Below are 25,535 nucleotides of genomic sequence, written 5' to 3'. Positions count from 1 at the left end.
AAGCCAAACCGACAAGTCATGACAACAAAAGAATGTAATACAGCTGATACATATCTTGTCATTTAGAACAACCTCAATGCACTGTGTAATGAAATGATCTGTATGGATGGCTTGCTGATCTGCATGGGATTCCAGTTAAACTGCTCACATTCCAAATGACATTGAGGTTATAGGGTTAGTAAGCTGTGGGCATGCACATCCTGGGATTGTGTTGCTCATTGACACAAATGGTCCATTTCAGTGCATGTTTCAATGTATGTGTAACAAATAAAGCAAATTTTTAAGGGTCTCCATATCTCTGTAACTTCTTTTAGCCCTCCTAACTTACATGAAAATGCTCTGCTTAAATCAAATTTAATAGCACATCATTGCTGACCATGCCTTCTGTTGCCAAGACCTTGAGCTCTGCTATTCCCTTCTTTAATCCACTCTGTGGCATCATCATCTTAAGAAAAATCCTTAACGCTTCCTTTTTTGACTACGTCTTTTAACAACCTGCATAATATCACCCTATGGTGCTCGGTATCCAAGTTTTGTTTAATAATGTACCTGTAAATATCTCTTGGAATGCATTACAGTGTTGTAGGTGTTATATAAAATACAGGCTGTTGTCATTATTTGCTAGGAGCCATTACATATCCAATATAATCAAGAACCCCACTCACTCCAAATATTCCCTCTTCTCTCCCCCACCAGCCCCACCACCACCAAGGGGCAAACGATACAAACTCGCATCACCAGGCTCTTGCTGTGAAACTCTTTCTCTGTGACTCCAACTATGGATAATCCTCAGAAATAATCAAAGGTAAAACATTTCCTAAATCTGCTTCTTGCTTTTATACATAAGTCTCTCTGTTGACATGACACACTATTATAAAAGAAGAATGTGCACAGGAACTCACTCCAGCTGATGAATGGGGACTGTTGCAATTTCCGAGTCTTTTCACATTAATTGCACTGTGCTAAATTATCCAGAGTTGAAAGGAAAAGTGGTGAGTGCCTAGAATCCAATTACATAAACCAACTGAAAATTGATATTTTTCTGGAGTGAAAGGTGATAATAACTATTTTGTCAGTTGTTTCGTATCACTGTGGAACTTCAGTTGGTTTTGTGCTTCCCCCCAACACGGACTCAAGGGGCCTGCCAAAATATGCTGGCCCATTATACAGTAGCTCTTGGCTCATACGCAGATTAGAGACAGGTAATCATAAGAGAACAGCGAATGAAACAGTGGCTGGGGGTAGGAGGACAGGGAGAAAGGGAGAGTTGGAAGATGAGAGGTGGTGAGAGACAGAAAGAGAAAAAGAGCGAAACTGTGTGAGAGTGACAGTGAGAAAGAGAGAGTGAGGAGATAAGAGGGTGAGGGGATAAAAGGGTGAGAGAGGGTGAAAGATGTGAGAGGAAAGGGAGAGGATGCGAGGGAGAGGGGATTAGTTCCAATCCAGCTAAAAACAGAGATCTGCAAATCATATGCATGTTTCTCAAACCCTCAGCAGTTAAGTGGCATAAAAATCACGTATCTTCACTATTTTATAAAATTATTTGTTAACCATTCCACAGAAATGGTGTTCATTCTCTGAAATTGTGTTACGAATGTAAAAGTCCCTTTTTAAAAAAACACAGCTGTTCCTATTGAGTTAACCATAGCACACAGGATTAGCCTTGTACAGATTATCAACACTATCACAGTGATAGTTCATTAATCATTGAAATTTTTAGTTGCAAAACAGCCAGTCATCTGACTACATATATGTTTAATGCACCTTGTATAATGTATAATAAATGGCATACCATGGATCTAGCAGAGAGAAGGTTTTTTTTAAAAAAGGAAAACGGTAGCAGATGTACAAGTGTGAATGCACAGCCTGGAATGTCATTAAACCAATTAAAGTATGATTACACCTCAATAGTTAAGAGGGTGCTGTTTCCACACTTACACCCAAACTCTCCCACCTCCCTACCTAATGCACCTGCTTGTGGGATTATGTTTCCAGCCATAAAGTGGGTTAATGATGGCTTTGATTATGGTGAGTAATAACAACTCACATTTACATAGCACCCTTTAACATTGTAAAAAGTCCCAAGATGCTTCACTGGAGGGGTGTCAGCCAACAGCTGCCACTGGGCAACATCTGTAGTTTTTAGCTCTGTTCAGTAAATGCCTAGTTAAAGTGAGAGTTTTCAGAATCAGAATCAGGTTTATTATCACTTACATATGTCATGAAATTTGCTGCTTTGCGACAGCAGTGCAGCGCAATACAATACATAAAATATACTAATAAGTAATATATAGTTTTAAATTAAATATATAGCCCAAAAAGAGAGCAAAACAGTGAGGTGTTCATTGGTTCATGGGCAGTCCAGAATTCTGATGGCGATGGAGGGTGAAGCTGTTCTTAAAACACTGTGAGTGTGTCTTCAGGCTCCCGTACCTCCTCCCTGATGGTAGGAATGAAAATAGGGTACATCTGGATGGTGAGTGTCCTTAATGATGGATGTCGCCTTCTTGAACTTAAGATTGAGATTCAGATCTAAGATTGTTACCACTGAACCACAGATAACATAATGGTAAAACTGCCTTGGGAAGATGAGGATCATGTGTTTTTTAACTTAACGAGTGATTATGATCTGGAACCGCCAGTTGTTAGATGCATGTTTTCAAAAGGATCTGGATACAATCTAAAATGAAAAAAATACTGGACAAGGAACAGAAAAGAACAAAGATCTCCTGTCTTTTATGATTTTAAGGCTGCTGCAATGCATTGCTTTTCTTAGTGACTTTATTGCAAACCATTGTCAGTGGTTAAGACTCAGTGATGATCAACTGCATGGCATTCAGCACAATGGAAATGCAAGATTAAGTACAAGAAAGACCATGAAAAAGCAGGTGGAACAAAATAAGTGAGTGAGAGCTAAGTGAGGGAGTTACAGGACAGGTACCAAACACTACTAGACTATTTCCGTCGTGTGACACTGGGTCTTTTCCAGTACCTTGTATATATTATTAAAAGATTAGTCTTCATCACCGCAGCTGTGCTCTGGCAATCAGCCAAGCTAACCAATTGCTAAAACTGACTTTACACAATAAAAAAAACCGAGACTTAATCAATTCACAGAGACTCCAACTGAGCCTGCATTCAGAGTGAACACAGGGAAGGATACATTTTATACCAACTTCCAATTTTAATTCCAGAAATGCAGAAAGAATCACACTGTTTTCATTGGTATGGTTTAAAGACAAACATAGACCCGAGTCTCTGATTCACAGTCTGCTTTACCTTCTCTTGGTGTCTTCATGGGGAAAAGTGCATATTCAGAAATTGGATTTCTGCTAAATGAAACTGCGGTGGCTTAAGATGCTATTTTATGGCTAGTTTCCCCACACAAAATCATGAAGTTTTGTGGGGGGGGGGGGGGGGGGAACAATCAAAACAGCTTTAGGCTAGACTGGAAGCTGCATGGATCCCCACAGGAAGACATTCAGCTGAAGGCAGCCTCTGATAATTCACTGCACAACAGTCTTAACATGGCATCAGTCCTCTTAAGGCACGCAGCCCATGATAACCAATAACACACACTATGGTTGTCATGGAGAAGATAGAGGCAGCAGAGGACAGTGAGAAAGCCCTTGGGTACATCAGATTAATGCTGTGTACCATAGAGGACGGCAGGACCCCAAACTGGGTACACCCTGCAGAGCCTGATGGAGATGCCTCCGTGGAGAAAAACATTCTTTCAAGCAATGCAGATATAAATTTGATGTCTTCATTAGATAAGACAGTTGAAGTGAGACATTTCAGTAGTGACTCAAGATCCATTGTAGCTCTCCCAACCGTAAGAGGCAATGTCTTAGAGAAACAAAATCCACCATCAAGGACCTCTACCATCTAGATCTTACCTTCTTTTCAACAGGAATGTTTAAACAAGATTGTGGATATGCAGCAGATGTGAAATACAATGTCAATTACCCTTTTAATTCCATACAACAATCATATTTCTTCAATTGAAAGGTTTCAAGATTGTCAACAATTCCTCTTCGGAAAGGAAATGAATTCCAGAACCTTCTGACTAGCTTAAACAGGAGGTACAGGAACCTGAAGACCCACACCTCAAGGTTCAACAACAGCTTCTTCCCCACAGCTATCAGGTTATTGAACTAAACTGAAAAACCCTAATTCTACCTTGGACTATATTTCCCTCAACCTGCACTAATGTTATGTTTATTTTTGTTGCATAAATCTAGTACAATCTATGTTAATTTGAGTAATGTACTGCACTGCTGCTGCAAAAAAGCTGATTTTCATGGCATTTACACCCTGGGTATAAATTATATACCTATAACAAATAACATCAACTTGAAAGGTAGTTCTATTATGGAGGATGTTGGGGTTGTGGACTAAAGACAGAAAATGCTGGAAATATCTATCAGCATCTATGGAAAGAGAAGCAGAGTTAACATTTCAGGTTGAAGACCTGTGGTTGGACACAAAACATTAATTCTGTTTCACTTTATGCACATAGACATTTGCAAGTTCCTACAGATGTACCATGGAGAACATTCTGACTAGCTGTATCACCGTCTGATATGGAGGGACAAATGCACAGGATTGAAAAAAACTGCAGAGGGTTGGGGACAGCCGGCTTCATCACAGGCCCAACCCTCCCCACCGTCAAGGACATCTTCAAATGGTGATGACTCAAGAAGTCAGCATCCATTATTAAGGACCGTCCCCATCCAGGACATGCCCTGTTCTCATTGCTACCATCAGGGAGGAGGTGGAGAAACCTAAAGACACACGTTCACCATTTTTGGAACAGCTTCAACCCCATCATCATCATATTCCTGAACAGTTTTTGAACACTACCTCACTATTTTGCTCTCTTTTTGCACTGTTCATTTTTATTTTTTATTGTAACTTCTAGTCATATTGTATGTATTGCACTGTACTGCTGTTGCAAAACAAGTTTCACAACATATGTCATTGATAATAAACCTGATTCTGACTCTGCTGTCTGTGTGGAGTTTGCACGTTCTTGCTGTGTCTGCATGGCTTTACTCTGGAGGCCACAGAGTAGTAAGCTACTCCTGGTAAAAAGCTCTCAGGGAGATCTGGGGAAGGAAATAAGTGCAGATTTTGATCACGTGTTTTGGGGAAGTCTGTAGAGTCTAGGATCTCTGATTTCCTTCCATATCCCATAGGTCATTTGCCTACTTTGCAGACTTCCTCAAAACACAGGTGATCAATGTCTGCACTCATTTCCATCCAGAAGCCTCCCGAACATAATTCATGCCAGGAGAGGCTGGCTATGTCTGTAGATTTCAGAGTAAATCTGGCCTCCTTCATTTTACCAACTGAGAGATCTTACCACATATCAATAGGGAGTCTGTGTTGAAACCAATATCATCAGTTTCACTGCAGAGAGGCAAAACAAAAAGTGGCATGGAGTAATTTCCAGGCCAACATCTTCAGCAGAGGTTAATTTTAACACATGTTTCTTATATTTAAAGCATAGGGTTACTGCTGACTTCAAAACTATAGAATAGTGATTCTCATATCCAAATGTGTTAATAGCATAATTGAGGCTTTCTGTGCATACCAGGCAAGAGAGCTGAGAGATAACCTAATACAAGTGGTGAAAGTTTTTGACAGGGTAGATAAGGGGAATGCTTCCCATGTGAACATGAACATAACTAGAGTTCATCAGTATGAGATAGTCAACATGAAGTCCTATAGGAAATACTGAAGAAACCCCTTTATCCAAAATGTAGTAAGAACATGGAATTCTCATGTATGGGGAGTGGTTAAAGTAAATGGTATTGACTTCAGAGTCATAATCACGTTTATTATCACTGACATACGTCAGGAAATCTGTTGTTTTGTGGCAGCAGTATAGTGCATACATAAAATAATCCATCAATTACAATAAGAAATATATAATATTTATTATTTTTACTACCTATTATATAACATACTCTATAAGTAGTGCAAAATAGAGAGCAAAAATAGTGAGGTAGTGTTCATGAGTTCATTGACCATTCAAAAATCTGATGACGGAAGGGAAGAAACTGTTCCTAAGATGTTGAGTGTTTGTTTTCAGGCTCCTGTACTTCCTCCTTCATGGTAACGAGAAGAGGACGTGTCCTGGGTGATGGGGTTTCTGAATGATGGATGCCACCTTTTTGAGGCTTTGTGTTTTGAAATGTCTTTGATACTGGGTTGATACTGGACTGCCAACACAGATGCCTTGTGCAGGAAGGCACAGAGTCGACTGTACTTCCTAAGAAGGTTGGCGTCATTCAATGTCTGTAGTGAGATGCTGAAGATGTTCTATAGGTCAGTTGTGGAGAGCGCCCTCTCCTTTGTGGTGGCGTGTTGGGGAGGAAGCATTAAGAAGAGGGACGCCTCACGTCTTAATAAGCTTGTAAGGAAGGCGGGCTCTGTCGTGGGCAAAGTACTGGAGAGTTTAACATCGGTAGCTGAGCGAAGGGCACTGAGTAGGCTACGGTCAATTATGGATAACTCTGAACATCCTCTACATAGCACCATCCAGAGACAGAGAAGCAGTTTCAGCGACAGGTTACTATCGATGCAATGCTCCTCAGACAGGATGAAGAGGTCAATACTCCCCAATGCCATTAGGCTTTACAATTCTACCGCCAGGACTTAAGAACTCTTTAAAAGCTATTATTAATGCTTTTTGAGATAGTGATTTAGATGCATATATTTTTTACTGAGTTAAGTATTGTATGTAATTAGTTTTGCTACAACAAGTGTATGGGACATTGGAAAAAAAGTTGAATTTCCCCATGGGGATGAATAAAGTATCTATCTATCTATCTATCTATCTAGTACCCATGATGAAGCTGGCTTTTCCGATCCGGTTCCAATGTATTTGAGGGAAGGCCGGACAATTATTCAGGGAGACAGAACAGAGGGTTCTATTGTTAGTTTTTGATCAGGGAGTCGTGGTCATAAAATCATAGAGAAGTACAACACAAAAACTGACCCTTTGGTCAATCTAATCTGTGCTGAAAACCAGTTAAACTGTCTACTCCCAATGACCTGCACCGGGACCACAGCCCTCCAAAACCTTACCATCCATGTACCTATCCAAACTTCTCTTAAACGTTGAAATCGAACTCACATGCACCACTTGTGCCGGCAGCTAATTCCACACTCTCATCCTCTGAGTGAAGAGGTTTCCCCTCATGTTCCCCTTAAACTTCTCATCTTTCACCTTAAGCCATGACCTCTGGTTGTAGTCCCATCTAATCTCAGTGGAAAAAGCCTGCTTGCATTTACTTAATCTTTATTCCTTATAATTTTGTTCAATCTTCTATATTCTGAAGAATAAAGTCTTAACCTATAGAGGACAGGAAGAAGCTTGATTGAAGCAAAATTGATGTCATGGGTACATTCTGTACATTTTATCCTGCGAAGTCTTAAGAAATCTGATAAAATGCAGCTTCTGAGTTGAAGAGAAAGGAGATACGGCTTAATCAGCCCTGGGACTCTTCAATTCAACTGAAGTTTATCAAAAAAACAAATATCATAAGTTTGTGAATACTTGCTCTCAACCAATACATTATGTCGGAATATAAAAAGTAGCATGAGGAGGCCGTTTGGCCCTCATTCCTGCTCTGATAGCTAATAAGATCATGGCTGACGTGCTACATCACTGTCACTTTCCTGAACTATCACATCATCTCTGGCTTCTCATAACATCCAAACGCCTTTCCATTTCAGCAACTGAGTTTCTGCACTCTTCTGGTATGACCTCGTGCTGTGCTGTATGATATATGCAGATCTACATGAATGGCTGAGAAGTCAATAGTTGATAAACTTCACAGGTTTAGAGTATATGGTATCTGACGCTAACCTGGTTGGACCAGTAATCTCTCCTTACCCATTATTGAGACAGCATCAGTAACATTCTACTCTTGTATATTTAACTATATATCGTAATGCACTTTACATCAAATTGTTCATCTACAGAATACTTTTCCATTACCTATTAACATTGTTGTCTTAATACTATTTTATGTCTGTATGTGATATATGTACTGTGTTTTGTGCCTTGGTCCCAAAGGAACAATGTTTTATTTAGCCGTATTTGTGCATACAGTTGAATGACAATAAACTTGAACTTGAAGATTATAAAGAAAATACTAAGTGAATCACAATGTTAAGAATTACTAAGGGAAAGAACAATAGGCTCAATAAGCACATCCACCTTTAATGGATTCATCTTACTTACCAGCTTTTTCACTATATCCCTAAATCCCTGCTCTCTCTGGAATCTATCTAATTATTTCCAGAATCCATTGATCGTCTCTGCTTCAACAAATCTTCCCCAGCAATGTATTCTTCATCCCACTTTGGGTGAAAAGGTTACACCTGGCTTAGTCTTTTCTGCTAATTCTATATTTTCTTTTATCTTGTACCACTGTATTTCGCGAACCAGGTCCCCACTAACAGCTCACTTGGATTAACTGTGTCAATCCCTTAATAATGTTGAAATGATCAAATTAACTGGAAAATGTACACTTTGCATGCAATTAATTATTATAATTAAATTAATTACTCCTGTGTTGGGTGAAAATGTGGTCATTCTACATATACTTAGTGGCCACTTTATTAGGTACCTCCTGTATCTAATAAAGTGGCCATTGAGTGGATGTTTGTGGTTTTCTGGTGCAGTCGACCATCCACTTCAAGGTTCCACGTGTTGTACATTCAGAGATTTTCTTCTGCACACCACTGTTGTAACGTGTGGTTATTTGAGTTACTGTCACCTTCCTGTCAGTTTGAACCAGTCTGGCCATTCTCCTCTGACCTCTCTCTTTAACAAGGCGTTTTCGACCTCAGAACTGCGACTCACTGGTTTGTTTTTTTTTTGTTTTTCACACCGTTCTATGTATACGCTAGATAACACAGTGTGTAAATCCCAGGAAATCAGCAGTTTCTGAAATACTCAAACCACCCATCTGGCGCCAACAGTCATTTCACAAAGTCACTAAGATCATATTTCTTCCCCATTCCGATGTTTGGTCTGAACAACAACTGAACCTCTTGACCTTGTCTGCATGTTTTATGCATTGAGGTTTATACATAATTGGCTGATTAGCTATTTAATTAACGAGCCAGTATACAGGATAAAGTATATAGCAGATCATGCCAACAACAAGGAAATTAATGACTAGTTAACTAAGAGATTAGATGGCTATTTTGTGGAAACCTGCACTGTCACAATGGTCCCCCCTTGAGCTTTCAGTTGCAACACCCCTTCCCAATCCCACATCAACCCATCTGACCTCGGCCTTCCTAATTTGCCACAGCAAAGCCCAATGCAAACTGGTGAACAACATAACCTTCATCAGGTGTCTCTGATTGTGGGTCATCCTGATCAGTTTCAACCTGATGAAAAGTCTCGGCCCATAATGTCGACTGTGCATTCCCCTTCATAGATGCTACCTGAACCGCCGAGTTCTTTGAATATTTTGTCTGGGTTGCTGGAAGAACACCTCATAATCCACTGGGAACCCTACTACCCAATGGTCTAAACATTGACTTTAACAATTCAGGTACCCCACACTCTGTTTTCCTTTCCCACTCTGACTGGTGTACCTAGATTCTCTCTCCACGTTTTTCCTTTTCCACTCCCACCACCCCATTAACCTAGATTTGTTACTCTCTCCCATGTGGTTTCATCTGCCCATCATTCACACTCTGATCTAGCAGGATTTCTTCTCCCTTGTCCTACTTCTCTCATCTCCTCAACATCAGGTTCCACCTAACTATCATCCTTCATTATCTTGTTGCACATCATCTTTCATCTTTTCCTTCTCCATTCCTTCCCTCTCCCCCCCCCCACACCTGGCTCCATCTCTCGTGTGGTTCCACCTATCAGCCTCTGTCTCACCTGTCCCTCTCACCACTTTATACTAGCTATCTTTCTGCACTCTCTGCCCTGGTACAGTCTCAACCCAAAGCATCAACAATTCTTTTGTCTCCACAAATGCTGCCTGACCTGCTGAGTTTTCCAGCAGTTTGTTCATTTTTGCTTAATGATTAGTTAATGAATGCTGGTGCTGGTTGGGAGACAAGCTTGACCAAAACATACCTATTTTTCTTGGGATGTAAACTATTTCCTTCAGAAATGCATCTTTCATAGGCCTCACCTTAATCTTAGAAGGTTGAGTCTCTCTAGAGACTTCAGTGCAAATACTTACAGTGCCAACTGGTGCTGTAAGGCGATTGCACTAACCGCTACCACACCACCCTGGCTTACACAGAGGTGTTTACACTGAGGCCCCAGTGCGGCACTGTCAAAAATTACTGTTTATTGTATGAGTTGTTAAAAAGGGTCTAATCTACTCTCTCAGAGAAGATTAAAGGCTTTAAAGATGAGCTTTATTTGTCACATGTTCATCAAAACATACAATAAAATGCATTTGTTTTGTTTCAGATTAAATCAGCGAGGATTATGCTGGGGGCAGCCCGCAAATGTCGCCAGACTTCTGGCACTAACATAGCATCCCCACAATTTACTAATCATAACCCGCAAGTCTTTGGACCGTGGGAGGAAACAGGAGCACCCAGAAGAAACTTATGTGGTCAAGTGGAAAACATACAAACCCTTACAGACAGCAGTGGGAATTGAAATCCAATCAGTGATTGCTGGCCCTGTAAAGCGATTTCACTAACCACTACACTACTGTGCCACTCCAGAGGAGCTACAACACTTTCAAAGAAGGATAGGAAAATTAAATCTAATTACCTCACCAACTGTTAATCTTCATCTAATATTACTAAAAACCATGTTCCAGTCACAACATGGTGTATGGCATATAAGACCATAAAACCATAAGATGGTCATGTGAAAATTCCCCACTCTGTTTACCACATTATAATAGTGATTATTCATCACAAGTAATGCATAGACCACAAAATGCTTTGAAACCCACCAAAGGAACAGAGAGAAAGAGAGAGATGGAGGGAGGAGAAAAAGATTGAAAGATAGAGAGAGAAAGAGATGGAGAGAGAGAGAGAAGACAGAAAGAAAGAAAGAGAAAGGGAGGGAGGAAGAGGGAAAGGGAAGAAAGAGAAGAGGAAAAAGAAATAAGCAAAAAGACTGATTTCAAAATATTTCAAAATTCTTTACAGTTAATTAATTACTTTCATAGTAACTTTTGTAATGAAGAAACACAGCAACAAGTTTGCACTGAGCAAGTTTACACAAGCAGCAATGTGTTAACGACCAGATGGTCTGTTTTAATAATATTCACTGAGGTGTAATTACTAGGCAGGACACCAAGAAGACCTGCCATATTCTTGTGTCTTGGGTTCTTTTCTCCCCTCCCGAGAGGAGGGAAAATGTTACAATTCATTCAGAAGGCAGAACCAGCCAGCAGTGCAGCCAGCCTGCACTCAATAATGAGGTTTTTAAAGTGTTAGTCTGAATTCTATGTCAAGTTTTTTGCAGGTACTGATCATCTGTTAATAAGATATAGGAGCAGAATTGGACCATTTTGGCCTTTTGAGTCCACTCCAACATTTCATCATGGCTGATCCATTTCCCTCTCAGCCCCAATCTCTTGCCCGTATCCCTTCATGCCCTGACTAATCAAGAATATAATTATGATTTAATAGGTTTATGCATGCAGGATATTCTACACCCTTTATTCTGAAACTACATTCCTACATATAATATAGAACAGTACAGCACAGACATTTTAACCTACTGTAAGATCAGTCGAACCCTTGCCACCCACATCTTTCCTTCTCCATTTCCAGAATGGAAATGACATAGCCTTCTTGTCACAGGGACTAAAATCACTGGACTTTCATATTTAATACATATCATATACTATGTGTTTTCTGATAAAGAATCATCTCTCTAAACTGAGAGATCTGGCCCCTCATCAGAGCACCGCCAAACAGACTAGGGTAATGTAAAAACCTACACCTGCTTTCCTCATAAAAATACACATAAAAAGAATTTCTTAAAGATATGCAATAATAAACAGTCATAAGTCACATTGAATTATAAAATAGCTATGTCTTGCAAAGACAGTCACGCCCAATGTTTCAGTCCATTGCATTATTGCGCCTTACATCTTCCACAATTGTTCTTGCAACCATAAAATCAAAAACAGCCATCTGTAACTTCTGTGAGACAAAATATTTAATAATTATCTTGCCTGGTCTTGACCGTTCCCTTCTCAGCTCCAACACACGTCACCACGGTACACATGGGCATAATATATCTTTTATGATGGTGTTAGGGATGGAAAATTGGTTATAGCCTGCAAAAAACAAACTCTATGTGCAACAGAGGGGGAGGGGTGATGGTTGCAAGTCCATATTTATCTTGTATTCAGTCACTTAAGGACTATCAAAAAGATAAACAGCTGGCCTGTTAGAACCTGGGCTTTGAGAGAATAAATTGATCGCCTCAAGTTTATGCACTAGGTACACACAGGGTCAACACTATGGAAGGATATACTGGCCTTGGCAGGAATAATAACACAGATTCATCAACACAATAGCAGGACTTAAAAGGATTGAATTGTGAGGATAGGCTGCACAAAGCTGAAGTACACACTTCAGCCCAGCAAACCGAGGTTAGGAGTGATGTTTAAAAAAATAGATATATGGAGACCATTTACTCAATTGGAAGAATTCAGATCAAAGGACCACATTATTTAAATTACAAGTGCAAAATAATGAAGCACTTGATCACAATGATTGAAATCATTTAAATAATTAGACATGCAGGGACAATGGAAATGTTCAAGATTTAGATTTATAAGCTTTTATTAGGTAAAGGTTTCATCTGTCAAACGAAGTTAAATTGAGTTGAGATACAGATTATCCACAGGAATGTCAGAATAAGTTTGATGGTGCTGCATTCCAACTATGGGCCATTCAGCAGATGTGGTCTATATGTACTGTATCTCACGTAGTTGGTCACTTCTGAATGCTAATGATTTTTTAAGATGAGGATTAACTTTATTTGTCGTATGTGCATCAAAACATTGAAACATACAGTGAAATGCATCATTTGCATCAACAACCAGCACAGTCCGAGGATGTGCTGAGGGCAGCCCGCAAGTATTGCCGTGCTTCTGGCACTGACGTAGCATGTCCACAGCTTACTAACGCGATTATGGTAGAGGACTTTCAGCCAGATCCCTGTGCAAAGTTTTTTTGTCAATTGCCTGACTTAACAAAATGAAATAATGCATACAATTCTAATAAATGCTGCATCTTGGCAATCCTAGGAAAACATCTGGAATCAAAAATTGATGTCAGGATGCTACCTGGAGTATTAGCTGCAAAGAGAGGTTGAACAAACTTGGGTTGTTTTCTCTGGAATGTCAGAAACTGAGGGGAGACCTGATAGAAGCTTATAACATCAGGAGAGGTATAGATAGGATTGATAGCCAGATCCTTCTTCCCAAGGTGGAAATGTTAATTAAAAGAGGGCATAGCTTTAAGATGAGATGGGAGGGGGAGGAAAGATGAAAGGAGACAGGTAGGGTAATTTTTTTTTTTACGCAAACAGTGGAATACACTGCCAATTTTTGAGAGCTGTGAGCCAATCAGAAACCATTTCTCAGAACTTGACTGCATCACAGACCGCCACCATGATCTCGAGCTTTCTGTAATCATCGCCAACGGTGGCCCACTGGTAATATTTTGGTTTTCAAATCATTGCAGGATTTGAAAGGCTACATGCATCAAAAAAATGTCAGTAATATAATGCTTCTGGGCACCAAGCATGTTTTTCGCAAATTAATCATTTAAAAAAAATTGTGAATGGGAAAAAAAATCTAAACACATATTATTTTGCTGGCATTTAATTGCAAAGGTTGTTTTACAGAAAGAAGTTCTTTATGATAGTTAACACTCCTTTCTTAATGCCCCATACCACATGCTCACACTCAAATAAGGAAACAAATATTCTAAGCCCAGGCCATCAATGAAAAGGTTTATTCACAATTTCAAAGGTGGTTTAAATTATTAGTCATTCTAATTTTATCACTGAATCTAAAAAATGCCAAAAATGGGAAGGACTGGGATCAGATAGTTTTTGTTCTTTAATCAGAAAGGATGAGGTTGTTCTGAGCTGTGTCGGTCTTCAGAGACACAATTCTCATTTTCCCCAAAGTCTCTGTCTTTTGGACACATCTTGCAGACAATTTGCATCATAATTGTCAACATCATGAAAATTATGTAAGACAAACAATGAGAGACAATTCTCAGATAAACACATGTGGCTGTGTTTATTCTTGAGGAAGGTACATGTTAATCTAGGTTGCAATTTTCAACCAAATAACTAAGCTTCGCGGCCAATGGGAAAGCCTAATGGTAACAATGGGAGAGGGTATATAATGGGGAGAAGTTCATAGTGGAAACCATCTGCTTTGAAACTGGATCACGTCATCTTGCCATTGTATGTGCAAACTGATTTGTTTCAGAGAAAACTAAAATAAGAAGGAAAATCAGGGACCAATTTTAAGTCCACAATTTTCCTTCTATATATGCCAATTCACAGTGGTGAAGTGTAGGGTGGAAAGGTTGCTCAGTGTGTGGCGCTCTCCAGCAGCACTTGATGCCTTGGACCTTACTTCACACACCCTTCAATTCCTGAGAAACAACGCATTCAATGTTTTGCATTTCCACACCTCTCCAGCATTAAGAGGTTTCCTAGGACTAACCCATGACCAGATTTAACCTGCTGGATTAAGATGTAGCATTGTATTATTTTTCTTGTAGTTCAACTTTCCTATGCTTGATTAAAATTTTTACATAATCACCAATATACATGCAATTGTTCAGTAAATTTTCTAGAAATTTTAGTATAGCCGATTATGTATTTTTCTAGAAGCTTCTCAGTTTTTCTCCAGCAGGCATCACACCACCCAAGTCTGGCTACTTCAAAGGTACATCATTGACATGTGTTTTTTATTTTTAGTCTGAGAAAGAGACAACCATGACTTCTTTTTCTTTGTTTGGTCTTTTTTTTGGTAACACCCCTTAATAAAACAACCGCGACCACCAAGTTTTATGCCTCTGAATCAATATCACCAGATCCAACAAGCCATATATTAAAGGGTTAAAAAATAAGGAGCTTTTCATTTTTCACTTAATAATTTCACTTTTGAAGACCTTCCACTTACCAAGTATACCTTTGCCATAAAGCAGACTGTCCTAATCCACACCTGCCAGATCCTTTGGGATACCACCAAATTTGCCCTTTCTCCAGTTTAGAATCTCAACCCGCAGACCAGATCTACCTTTTTCCATATTTACTTTGAAATTAATGGCATTGTGGTCACTAGATGCAAAGTGTTCCCCTACACTAACTTCTTTCACCTACCCTATCTCATTCCCTCATAGCAGATCAAGTACCACTTCTATTTACTGATTAAGAAAACTTTCCTGAACAGATTTGACAAACTGTATCCCATGTAGTGGTTTTACAGAATGCGAGTCCCAGTCAATATGTGGAAAATTAAAATCACCTACTATAACAACCTTATGTTTCTTGTAACAGTCTGTGATCTCTCTACAACTTTGTTCCTTTAAATCACAGGACTGTTGCATGGTCTGTAATACAGCCCCATTAACGTGGTCATACCTTTCTTATTCTCAGTTCCACCCATAACTCCTCACTAATCACGTTCTCCAGTCTGTTCTGACTGAGCACTGTGCATGCTCGGAGACTCACAGTGCAGGAGCAAACTGGACCCACTAAGATGAAAGCATGCACACTCAAAAACCCGCTCAAAAATAGAGAGCCTTCTACACATAGGAGGCCCAATTGATTCACCACACAATCAACAGGCCTCATACGCACTTGCCTCATTCTCTCAATCGATCTGATAGGGTACCATGCCACCCTGCTACTCCAGCAAACATGACGGACTTAGTGACTTCAAGTTATATAGTTATACAGTATGGTAACAGGCACTTTGGGCCACCAAGTCTGTTCTGATCCTCAGGCTCTCATTACACTGGATCAGTTGAAATCTCTGATTTACTAGTCTCCTGTTGTAACAACTGATCCACTACCCTGCCAGTTGCACTGGGAACTAATCAAATAAATAGCATTCTCATTACTTGTTAATACAAAAGCTACAGGGCTCTCAAGGGTTAAAGGAGAAGCCAAAACAAGAGAGTTAGGAATAACAGATCATTAAGCACCAGGTCTCAGTGCCAGTAAGTGCAAGTTGTAACCTGCCTTTTTTTAACGACTGCACTCTGGGTACTCACAAGCACCATTCTTCTAAGTTTGTGGGTAATTAATTAAGCAATAATGGACACACATGCCCACTCTCTTGCCAAAGTGAGAATAGGCCAGGCAACTGATAGACTTCACCTTTGGTCTAAGTCATTAATCATCCTGTCTAAACTCAATGTGCTGAAATGCAAGCTCATAGATCATTACAGTGATATGGCTGGGCCTTAACGTTTTCTTATTTTCCTGACAGACTGTTCTAAAGCATTCTCCTCATGCACAATCCCAACCGACTGAAGCAGCAGAGGGTGCCATTCACATTCATTTCTGATCTTCCTTGTTTCCACCTCAGAGACTTGTGCTCTAATCTATAGACTGTTTTCAGTTGAAAGTGGGTCAACAACCACAAGGCACACATCGGCAAAACAACCGGAAAGATTAAAAAGATGTGTACCTAATGCATCTGGAAGGCAATGATGAATGCAAGCAGATTCAACAGCAACTTTTCAAAAGGTTCTCCTCCCTCCACGCCGCTTCTCCATTCCCATTCCCCATTCTGGCTCCTCTCCTATGCCTTCTCTTCTCATCTGCCTATCACCTTCCTCTGGTGCCCCTCTTCCTTCCCTTTCTCCCATGATCCACTCTTCCCTCATATCAGTTTCCTTCTTCTTCAGCTCCCTATCTCTTCCACCTATAAAGTCACAGCTTCTCACTTCATCCTCCATCCCCACCTACCTACCTTCCCCTACTTCACCTATCATTTTCTAACGTGCTCCTTCCTCTCACCCCCAAATCTTGATTCTGGCTTCTTCCCCCTTCATTTCTAGCCCTGATGAATGGTCAGCCCAAAATGTCGACATTTTATTCCTCTCTATAGATGCTGCCTGAACCGCTGATTTCCTCCAGCATTTTGTGTGTGCTAGCGTAGATTTACAGCATCTGCAGAATCTCGTGTTTTCTAAAGGAAACTGGAAAAAAAAGTATTCGAGGGTGTGGGGAATGTGCTGGAATGTAGATAAAGAACAAGGAAGTGATACTAATTTGCCAGCTCTTTCACAGAGCCAACACAGGTCCTATGGGCAAAATGGCCACCTCCTGAGATTCTATAAACTCATCACCATGACAATATTCAATGAGAAGTCAAACCTTATATCCTCAGAGGAGGCTCTGCAGCCAATCAAATTTCATTACTTTGTGACTGAATCCAAAATCCCAGATGTGTGATTGTGGCTTGTAGCTTTATTTATAGCACAGATGTAAAACTAATGTTTAATTCAATATTTGGTCCCGCTGTCACATTTCCTCTTTCTGGCAGGATCACAATAACACTCAAAGCTACAGATGTCTTTTTCCAACCAACCGCTCTGCGTCATTGACACAGAATGGAACAACAAGCTAAAAAAAATAAATAAAATGGCAGTGTTTATCATTTTCCTGATGCTCTCTCATCCTTGAGACCACAAATACGGTAAATTTAGAATCCCAAACTGTACCAGAAACATTTGAAATTAGAATGCATGCAATCCCCATAAATGCTGAGTCTTTGAGCTGTTAGTTATTTATTTTGAGATACAGGCCCTTCCGCCCCAATGAGCCACACCACCCAGCAACCCACCAATTTAACCCTAGCCTAATCACAGGACAACTTACCTACATCTTTGGACTGTGGGAGGAAAATAGAGCACTGGAGGAAACCCACGTGATCACGGGGAGAACATACAAACACCTTATGGATGGCACCAGAATTGAACTTTGAACTCTAAACTCCAAACACCCCAGTTTAGCATACATCATTTTTAATCCCATTTACCACTTAGAATGGCACATCTGGGCAAGAAACTTGAGCATTACATCTGTTCTATTGCCAATTTTTAAAAATTATTGGACAAACAGTGGCCAGAGTATTCAGCTACAAATTAACATAATTTATGCATAAATTGTTGTCATGGTGACATCAACTAAGCTTGCACATGGTTTATCACAACCACAAACAGTGCTGATCCAGCAAAGGTGATGGTATTGGGTTCGCTGACCGCAAAGCTCTAAACTTAAATGAAGACTTTAAGCCCTATCCAATGTAGATAGCCATGGATGTCCTCACTAAAGATTATACTGTAAATACCCAATCTTTAAAAGCTAATTTACTTCTGTTTATTTTCCATGGTAAGGTTAGCTGCCAAAACCCACTATTCAAGTGGTGGGTCCCCCCCCCCCACTGAGGAGGAGATACTTCCAGTTGACAGTGTAGTTTAAAGACAGTTCATTGATTTTCAGTGTTACATGTTTAAATCCAAACATTCTTAAAACACATTTAAAGCTCATAGAAGATTCCTATCTCATAAAAAACTTACAAATTACAAACCATTTCTAAAACATAAAGTATTTCCAAAACAAGTACACAGGTAAACACAGCTATAAGCTAAAAAGACATATCCATGAGCCACAACGAAACAGTCGACCGTCGCAGAAATCAAAGGCAGAGTAATGGATTCTAGTTTGCCCCATGTTTCTGCACTCTTTGTGATGCTTTTGGATGATTCCTAAAAGGCTTGGACTTCTCCCTATGGTCATATAGTTTCTTTGCTACTTAGGTGACTTCACACATACGTGATATTCTTTCAGATACCTTTTTTACACAAATGGTCTAAAAGCTTCTTGGAGGCATAGATCCTAGGTACCCACAATCTGTTTGCAAAGTTGCTCTTTTCAACTTCAAACTGATTACTGCTTGCCATTTACATTAAAATCTGAAGACTGGTTCCCGTTTATGACCAGCGCCTAAACAACTGATATTAGTTGGAAGTTTAACTTACAACTGTTTGATCTTTACAAGTGAGAGTTGCTGTGTTTAGAACACTGAGCTTGGCAAAAAAAAAACAAGAGGCCCCCGTCCCAGGAAGTAAATATTCATCACAGGCTCAATTGCCTATACAATGCATGCTTCAATAGTCGGTGAACAAGGATGAGAGTTGTATAACACAATGTTCCATCAAAACCAGGCATAATGTCATTATGTACTGGCAAGCAACACTGCATTGAGCATGCCTGGTCCTCTGGAGTTAAGAAACATACCTTATTATCTAAATGGCAGAAACAATGCTGGTTGGTTTTTTTTTTTGTTTGTTTTTTTTAAATAAACACAGAGAGCGGTGGATGCCTGGAAGGTGCTGTCTGGGGGTGCTGGTAGTGACAGATACATTAGAGACATTTAAGAGATGTTTATATAATCATTTGAATGTGGGTAAATTGGAAAGATATGGACATTGTGTAGGCAGAGAAGATTAGTTTAGTTGGCCATTTGATTACTAATTTAACTGGTTTAGCACAACATTGTGGGCTGAAAGGCCTGTTCTTGTGCTATGTTCTATGTTTTAAAAATCACACTTAATGGATTCAAACCCAAGGTCACCAGTTGCCAAATGATTCAGAGTATTGAGATGGGTCCAATGAGTTAATTTTTACAGCTTTCTGTCTCAGAACAGTGGAAACCCATGTTAAATCCACTGTGCTGAAATGGCCTTCATTGGGTCAGCCTTTTCTTCCCATCACAGTGTCAACAAACAGACCATCCCAAATAACAGCACCCACTGAGTGTAAGGTCACAAGCTCAATGAAACATAATCTTTACTTTGAAACAGTCAGACAGGTGGAAATAAGATACTGAAACCTTTTATAAGCAAAATAGCTATGACTCATACCAAGCAAATGCCACTTAGCCTGTCAATTGTCTTATGATATAAACCCCTGCAAGTATGAAAAGACTATACTAGTGATCCAAATGTTAAATTCCTTTGTTAAGCAACATTGGTTTTAATAAGATACAAATATCTTTGTTAGTTACGTTTCTTCAAGAAGACAAAAGTCAACAGTTGCTCAGTCATTCACCATTCTGGACTTCCCCACCCTTCTCATTCCTCCTCCTTAGACAATCATGATATTGGTTATGGCATCAGAGAAGGTTATTCAGCCAAATGAGTCTTTTCTAGCACCAGGTGGGGCAATTTCTTGTCCATTTCTCCTGCTTTATTCCCAGAACATTGCAATGCACTTTCCCATAAAATTGATCTCCAGAATACCTTACAAGCACAATGCTCAGACTTATAATTGATCAACAGGCTTACCAAGAGTACACAGGATTCAAAGGTCACCCACTACGTAAATAGAATCATGCATGTAGTTTTAAAAAGTCAAGAACAGGATTGGACTGATGTTGGTATTTCTGTGGAAGTGAATGTGTGAACTACCATCACAGAAAGCAAACTTCTGAAAGCAAGACAAAACAAAAGCCAAACTTGCCAAAATCTTTCACTCTTTCAAATCAAATACAGATCTCCATTTCATCATGGTAGAAAATGAAACATAAAGAATGAGGTCAGTCCCCATCACTAACTGGATTCATTAAACCAATGTCTTCAAAGACAATAAATTTTTAAATAATTCTCTTGATGTTCTTATTTTTAGAAAATAAATCAAAATACTAAACTTCAACAAACATCCAATTAATGAAAAACACATAAAAAGAGAATTGCAGTCCTCATGTCCCTTGTATCAGTAAATAAGATCCCAATTATTTAAATGAATGCGATAATGCAGTCTGCAAGTCGCAAATGTCAGTGATTTCTGACTCTTCCTAAGCCAAATTTCCCTCTTAATGACTCTTCATCATCTCACACTTCCCAAATGCCCTAATGTCCCATGTTGATGGTTTTAATCTTAACATGTTTTCAAACTGGAATAAAAATCTATTTTGGGAAATGTTCTGTTGCATTCTGTGACAACAGATACTGCTATTAAAGAATGGGATCCTTCTAAACCTTTTTCTCTGACACTTGTCCATCTTCCTGTAGCCCTATATAATGCAATTGTCCCAGGTGAAATGTTCTGGTTCTCCATCTCTGCCAATTCAAAAACCCTAACACCTACATCAACCTGTTCCCAAGATCCCTTCCAATACCATTATTGACTTCACAAATTATGGCTTGGTGAAGCATCTTGAGATGTACTGTCCACGTGTGAGTGCCCACTGGCGGGATGTGAGTGGCCAGTCTCTTAGGGACTGGTTGTGAACTGCATTAGTGGCATCTGGAGCCACATGTAGATTGAGTCAAGTAAGGAAAGGGGGCTTCCTTCCTTGAAAAATGTGTAAATGCATGGTGTTGCAGCCTATTGCTGTTAACGAAGATGTGATAATCAAAAGGTGTGTGCTCACATGTAACGATGGTCGAAATATTGTTAGTACCAATTCATTAACAAGAGTCTCAACTGCTGCACTTCAAAATGGACTGGTTTATCAGCAGGCAATTGGGAAAGACATTTAGGTAGAAAATTGCTCAATTGCTTTGTTAAAAGGTGACATTTAACTAAGTAGGTTTCACTACAGAAGCATTGCTTCAAATGGTCTTCAAAGCTTTGAACACCAAGGTTGAACAATGTAGGATATAGTTCCCTTGACAATCTACCTGGGTGCAAGCCATCAAGACTACACAGAATCCATGACTGCTGAACAAAAAGTGATAGCCATTAAAAGGCCCAGTCATGTTACAACATGATCATGCTTTGAAGGTGAATTGGACAACTCTTGCAGCTCTCACTTCAAAGCCACCTTTGTCTCCAGATCTACGGCACCTGGGTCATGCCATTCTTGACTTCCTCTCGACAGGTACATTTTGTTTCCCACCTCGCATTTTGTGTAACTGTTTCCACAACACTGAACTGACTTCACAACCTACGGACTCTCTTTCAAAGACTCAACAACTCATGTTCTCAGCATTAATTTATTTATTTCCACAATTTGCCTTCTTTTACACATTGGTTTGTCAGTCTTTGTTAATGTGTAGTATTTCATATATTTTATTGTATTTCTCTATTTTTCTGTAAATACCTGCAAGAAAATTTATCTCAAAGTAATATAGGGAGACAGAATCAGAATCAGGTTTAATATCACCGGCATATGTCATGAAATTTGCTAATTTAGCAGCAGCAGTACAATGTAATACATGATGATTTAGAAAAAAACTGAATTACAGTATGAATATGTATATATTAAATAGTTCCATTAAATAAGTAATGTAAAAAGTGAAATAAAAAAGGTAGTGAGGTAGTGTCCAAGGGTTCAATGTTCATTTAGAAATCAGATGGCAGAGGGGAAGAAGCTGTTCTTGAATCGCTGAGTGTGTGCTTTCAGGTTTCTGTATCTCCTTCCTGATGGTAACAGTGTGAAGAGGGCATGTCCTGGGTGATGGGGGTCCTTAATAATGGATGCCACCTTTTTGAGGCATTGCTCCTTGAAGATGTCTTGAATACTACAAAGGGTAGTGTCTGTGATGGAGCTGACTAATTTTACAACCCTCTGCAGCTTCTTTCAGTCCTGTGCAGTAGCCTCCCCATACCAGAGGGTGATCCAGCCAGTCAGAATGCTCTCCACGGTATATCTGCAGAAATTTGCAAGCATTTTTGGTGACAAACCAAATCTTCACAAACCTCTAATGAAATATAGTTGCTGTCTAACTTTATAGCTGCATCGATATATTGGGACCAGGTTAAGTCCTCAGAGATCTTGACACCCAGGAACTTGAAATAGATCACTCTTTCCATTTCTGATCCCTCTAGGAGGACTGGTGTGTGTTCCCTCGTCTTACCCTTTCTGAAGTCCACAATCAGTTCTTTGGTCTTACTAACATTGAGTGCAAGGTTGTTGCTGCGACACAACTCAACTAGCTGGTATATCTTGCTCCTGTACGTCCTCTTGTCACCATCTGTGACTCTGCCAACAATGGCTTTATTATCAGCAAACTTATAGATGGCATTTGAACTGTGCCTAGCCACACAATCATGGATACAGAGAGAACAGAGCAATGGGATAAGCACACATCCTTGAGGTGTACCAGTGCTGATTATTAACGAAGTGGACATGTTATTTCCAGTCATATACATACTTTGATAATAAACTTACCTTGAGTTGACTTTTGGCAAGAATAACAAACACTCAGGACTGGAATTGTTGAAGACTGTTTGATACTTCCAAGCAGTCACCAAATAAATTTTCCATCTGAGTGAAGTACATTACTTCATGAGGGGACTGATTGCACTTAACAAGTACGAACACCACGGGGGCATTCAACGCAAGATCTCTAGTCACATCCCACCAAATCAGGAAAACAAAACATTCTTTAAACTAAAACAGAAGAGCAAAATATGAGTTGACAATCATCTTCTTAAAGAGAGATGTTACTCTGTCTTGTATCAGAGATAGTAGTACCTATATCTGAGTAATAGAACCTTACACCTCTTTGGGCAGTAAAAATATCCTCATCTGGCTATCTACGTGACAATATAAGTTTATCTGATCAATTGATACACAATTGACATGCACCAGTGTATGTGAGCTTTGTGTATACATATGATCCATTGTATATAACCTTGTAGAAATCATAGGAACCCCGACGAACAAAAGCATCAAGAAACTGAATTCTTATTGTTGACAAAGGTCAACACATGGGCTTACAATCACCAAGGGTAATCCTGGAAAATTTGCATCTGAAACACACGCAACCTGAGGTTATACAGTAACTCCACACCAAGTTAAACAGCTAAGCAATTTCTTAAGTCTTTTCCAAAGACCAATCATCAGTACAGTATATGAGAAGATGTCAGACATTCAAGTGCTGCATTTCACTGTTTCAGTAAAGCACCGACATCATATAAATGAAATCAAATGAACAGGAGGTGGAGCGCACACTTAGATTTAGGGATACACATTCAAGAAACTGATGATACTGACGCAATTAAATATCACATTACCATCTCATCAGGTTCAAATATCTGAAGTAACACCAGCCTTTCTCATTTTCCTACCTGGGATGATTGAGACTGTATCTCTTTCCCACGACACAACGCTAACATACTCCTGCACCGAAGGAGGAATGAGGCACTTGAAGACAGCCACGCTTCCACGCATTGACCTTTGATCCTCCACCCGTACGGTGTAGGGTTCCCTGAAAACTGAGAGAAAGTGAAGAATGTAAATGGGAGTCTATGAACCACTCTTCGTGTTCTGAGGAACCAACAACTATGCAAATCTCTTCATCGCCAATTTATCTGGAAATCAAAAATAGAACTGAACCTACATCATAAATATATATTTAGTTCCCAGAGTTCAATCTGAAGGAAAGAAAGCAGTCAGGTGTGAGTACAGTGTGTGAGTGAATTAAATAATATTCTGGATAAAGGGATATCTCTCCCTGTTTCAGGATTTATTCTTTTGCTAATAGCAGAGATCTGGTAAGATGCTACAGAGTTTACAGAAAGTTTAGAATCATAAAGTAATATAATAAAAAGCATGGTAACATGCCCTTCAGATAAGATCGAGGTTCAATTCCCACTGCTGTCTGTAAGGAGTTTGTATGTTCACCTGGCAACTCCATGGGCTTCCTCTGGCTGCTCCAGTTTCCTCCCACATTCCAAAGATGTACATTTAGGGTTAATGAGTTGTGGGGATGCTGCGGTGACACTTGTGGGCTGCCCAGCACAATCCTCACTGATTTGCTTTGATGCACATGGCACATTTCACTGTATGTTTCAATGTACATGTGACAAAGCTCATTTTTAATCTTCAAATCTTTAACTCATCCAAGCCTAAACTGGTCCCATTTGCTTGCGTTTGTCTTGTAACCTCTGGTCCTTTCCTATTCACGTACATACTTACCCAAATATATTTTAAATAGCATTATTGCACCTGCTTCAACTGCTTTCTCTGGCATCTTGTTCCATGTATGCACAACTGTCTGCATGGACAAGTTGCCCCTGAGGTCACTTTTAGATCTTTCTCCTCTCAGCTTAATTCCAAGCCCTCTGATTCATTTTTGGGAAAAAACTGCATTTGCCCTATGTATGCCTGTCATGCTTTGATATGCCCTTCAGTGTCCTATGTTCCAAGGAATAAAGTCCTCGCCTGCCCAACTGCACCCTATAATTCAGGTGCTTAGGACCTGGCAACATCATTGTAAATTTTCTTTCCACACTATCCAATGTAATGATGTCTTTCTTATAAACACACTGAGCAGAGGTGTACACAATAATCCAGGTGCATCCTCATCCATGTCTTGTGCAACTCAACTAACTCTATTACACGAGCTGCCATTCAGGCTATTTTCCCATAGCCGTGTAATTCCTTTCTTTCATATATACATCCAGTTCCCTCCTGAGTGCCACAACTGAATCTTTGGCATTCCAAACAAGAAGCATCGAATGCAGGAAAAGTCTTTCCTCTTGTCATTTTCCATAC

At 39.7% G+C, this 25,535-nt stretch overlaps 1 protein-coding gene across 1 annotated transcript in view; it reads right to left on the bottom strand.

Annotated features, from left to right (window-relative positions):
• The window catches only part of dscaml1 (Down syndrome cell adhesion molecule like 1), a 673,508-nt gene that overhangs the window by 594,250 nt on the left and 53,723 nt on the right, over positions 1-25,535 (bottom strand). Inside the window, exon 3 of the mRNA XM_073030068.1 lies at positions 24,107-24,253. Coding sequence (XP_072886169.1) covers positions 24,107-24,253 — 147 coding nt within the window. The remainder of the gene's footprint in view (positions 1-24,106; positions 24,254-25,535) is intronic.

This window comes from Hemitrygon akajei, chromosome 26, assembly GCF_048418815.1.
Source record: "Hemitrygon akajei chromosome 26, sHemAka1.3, whole genome shotgun sequence".
NCBI lineage: Eukaryota > Metazoa > Chordata > Chondrichthyes > Myliobatiformes > Dasyatidae > Hemitrygon > Hemitrygon akajei.
The sequence above is the reverse complement of the archived record's forward strand: the minus strand, read 5'-3'. Positions and strand labels throughout refer to the sequence as shown.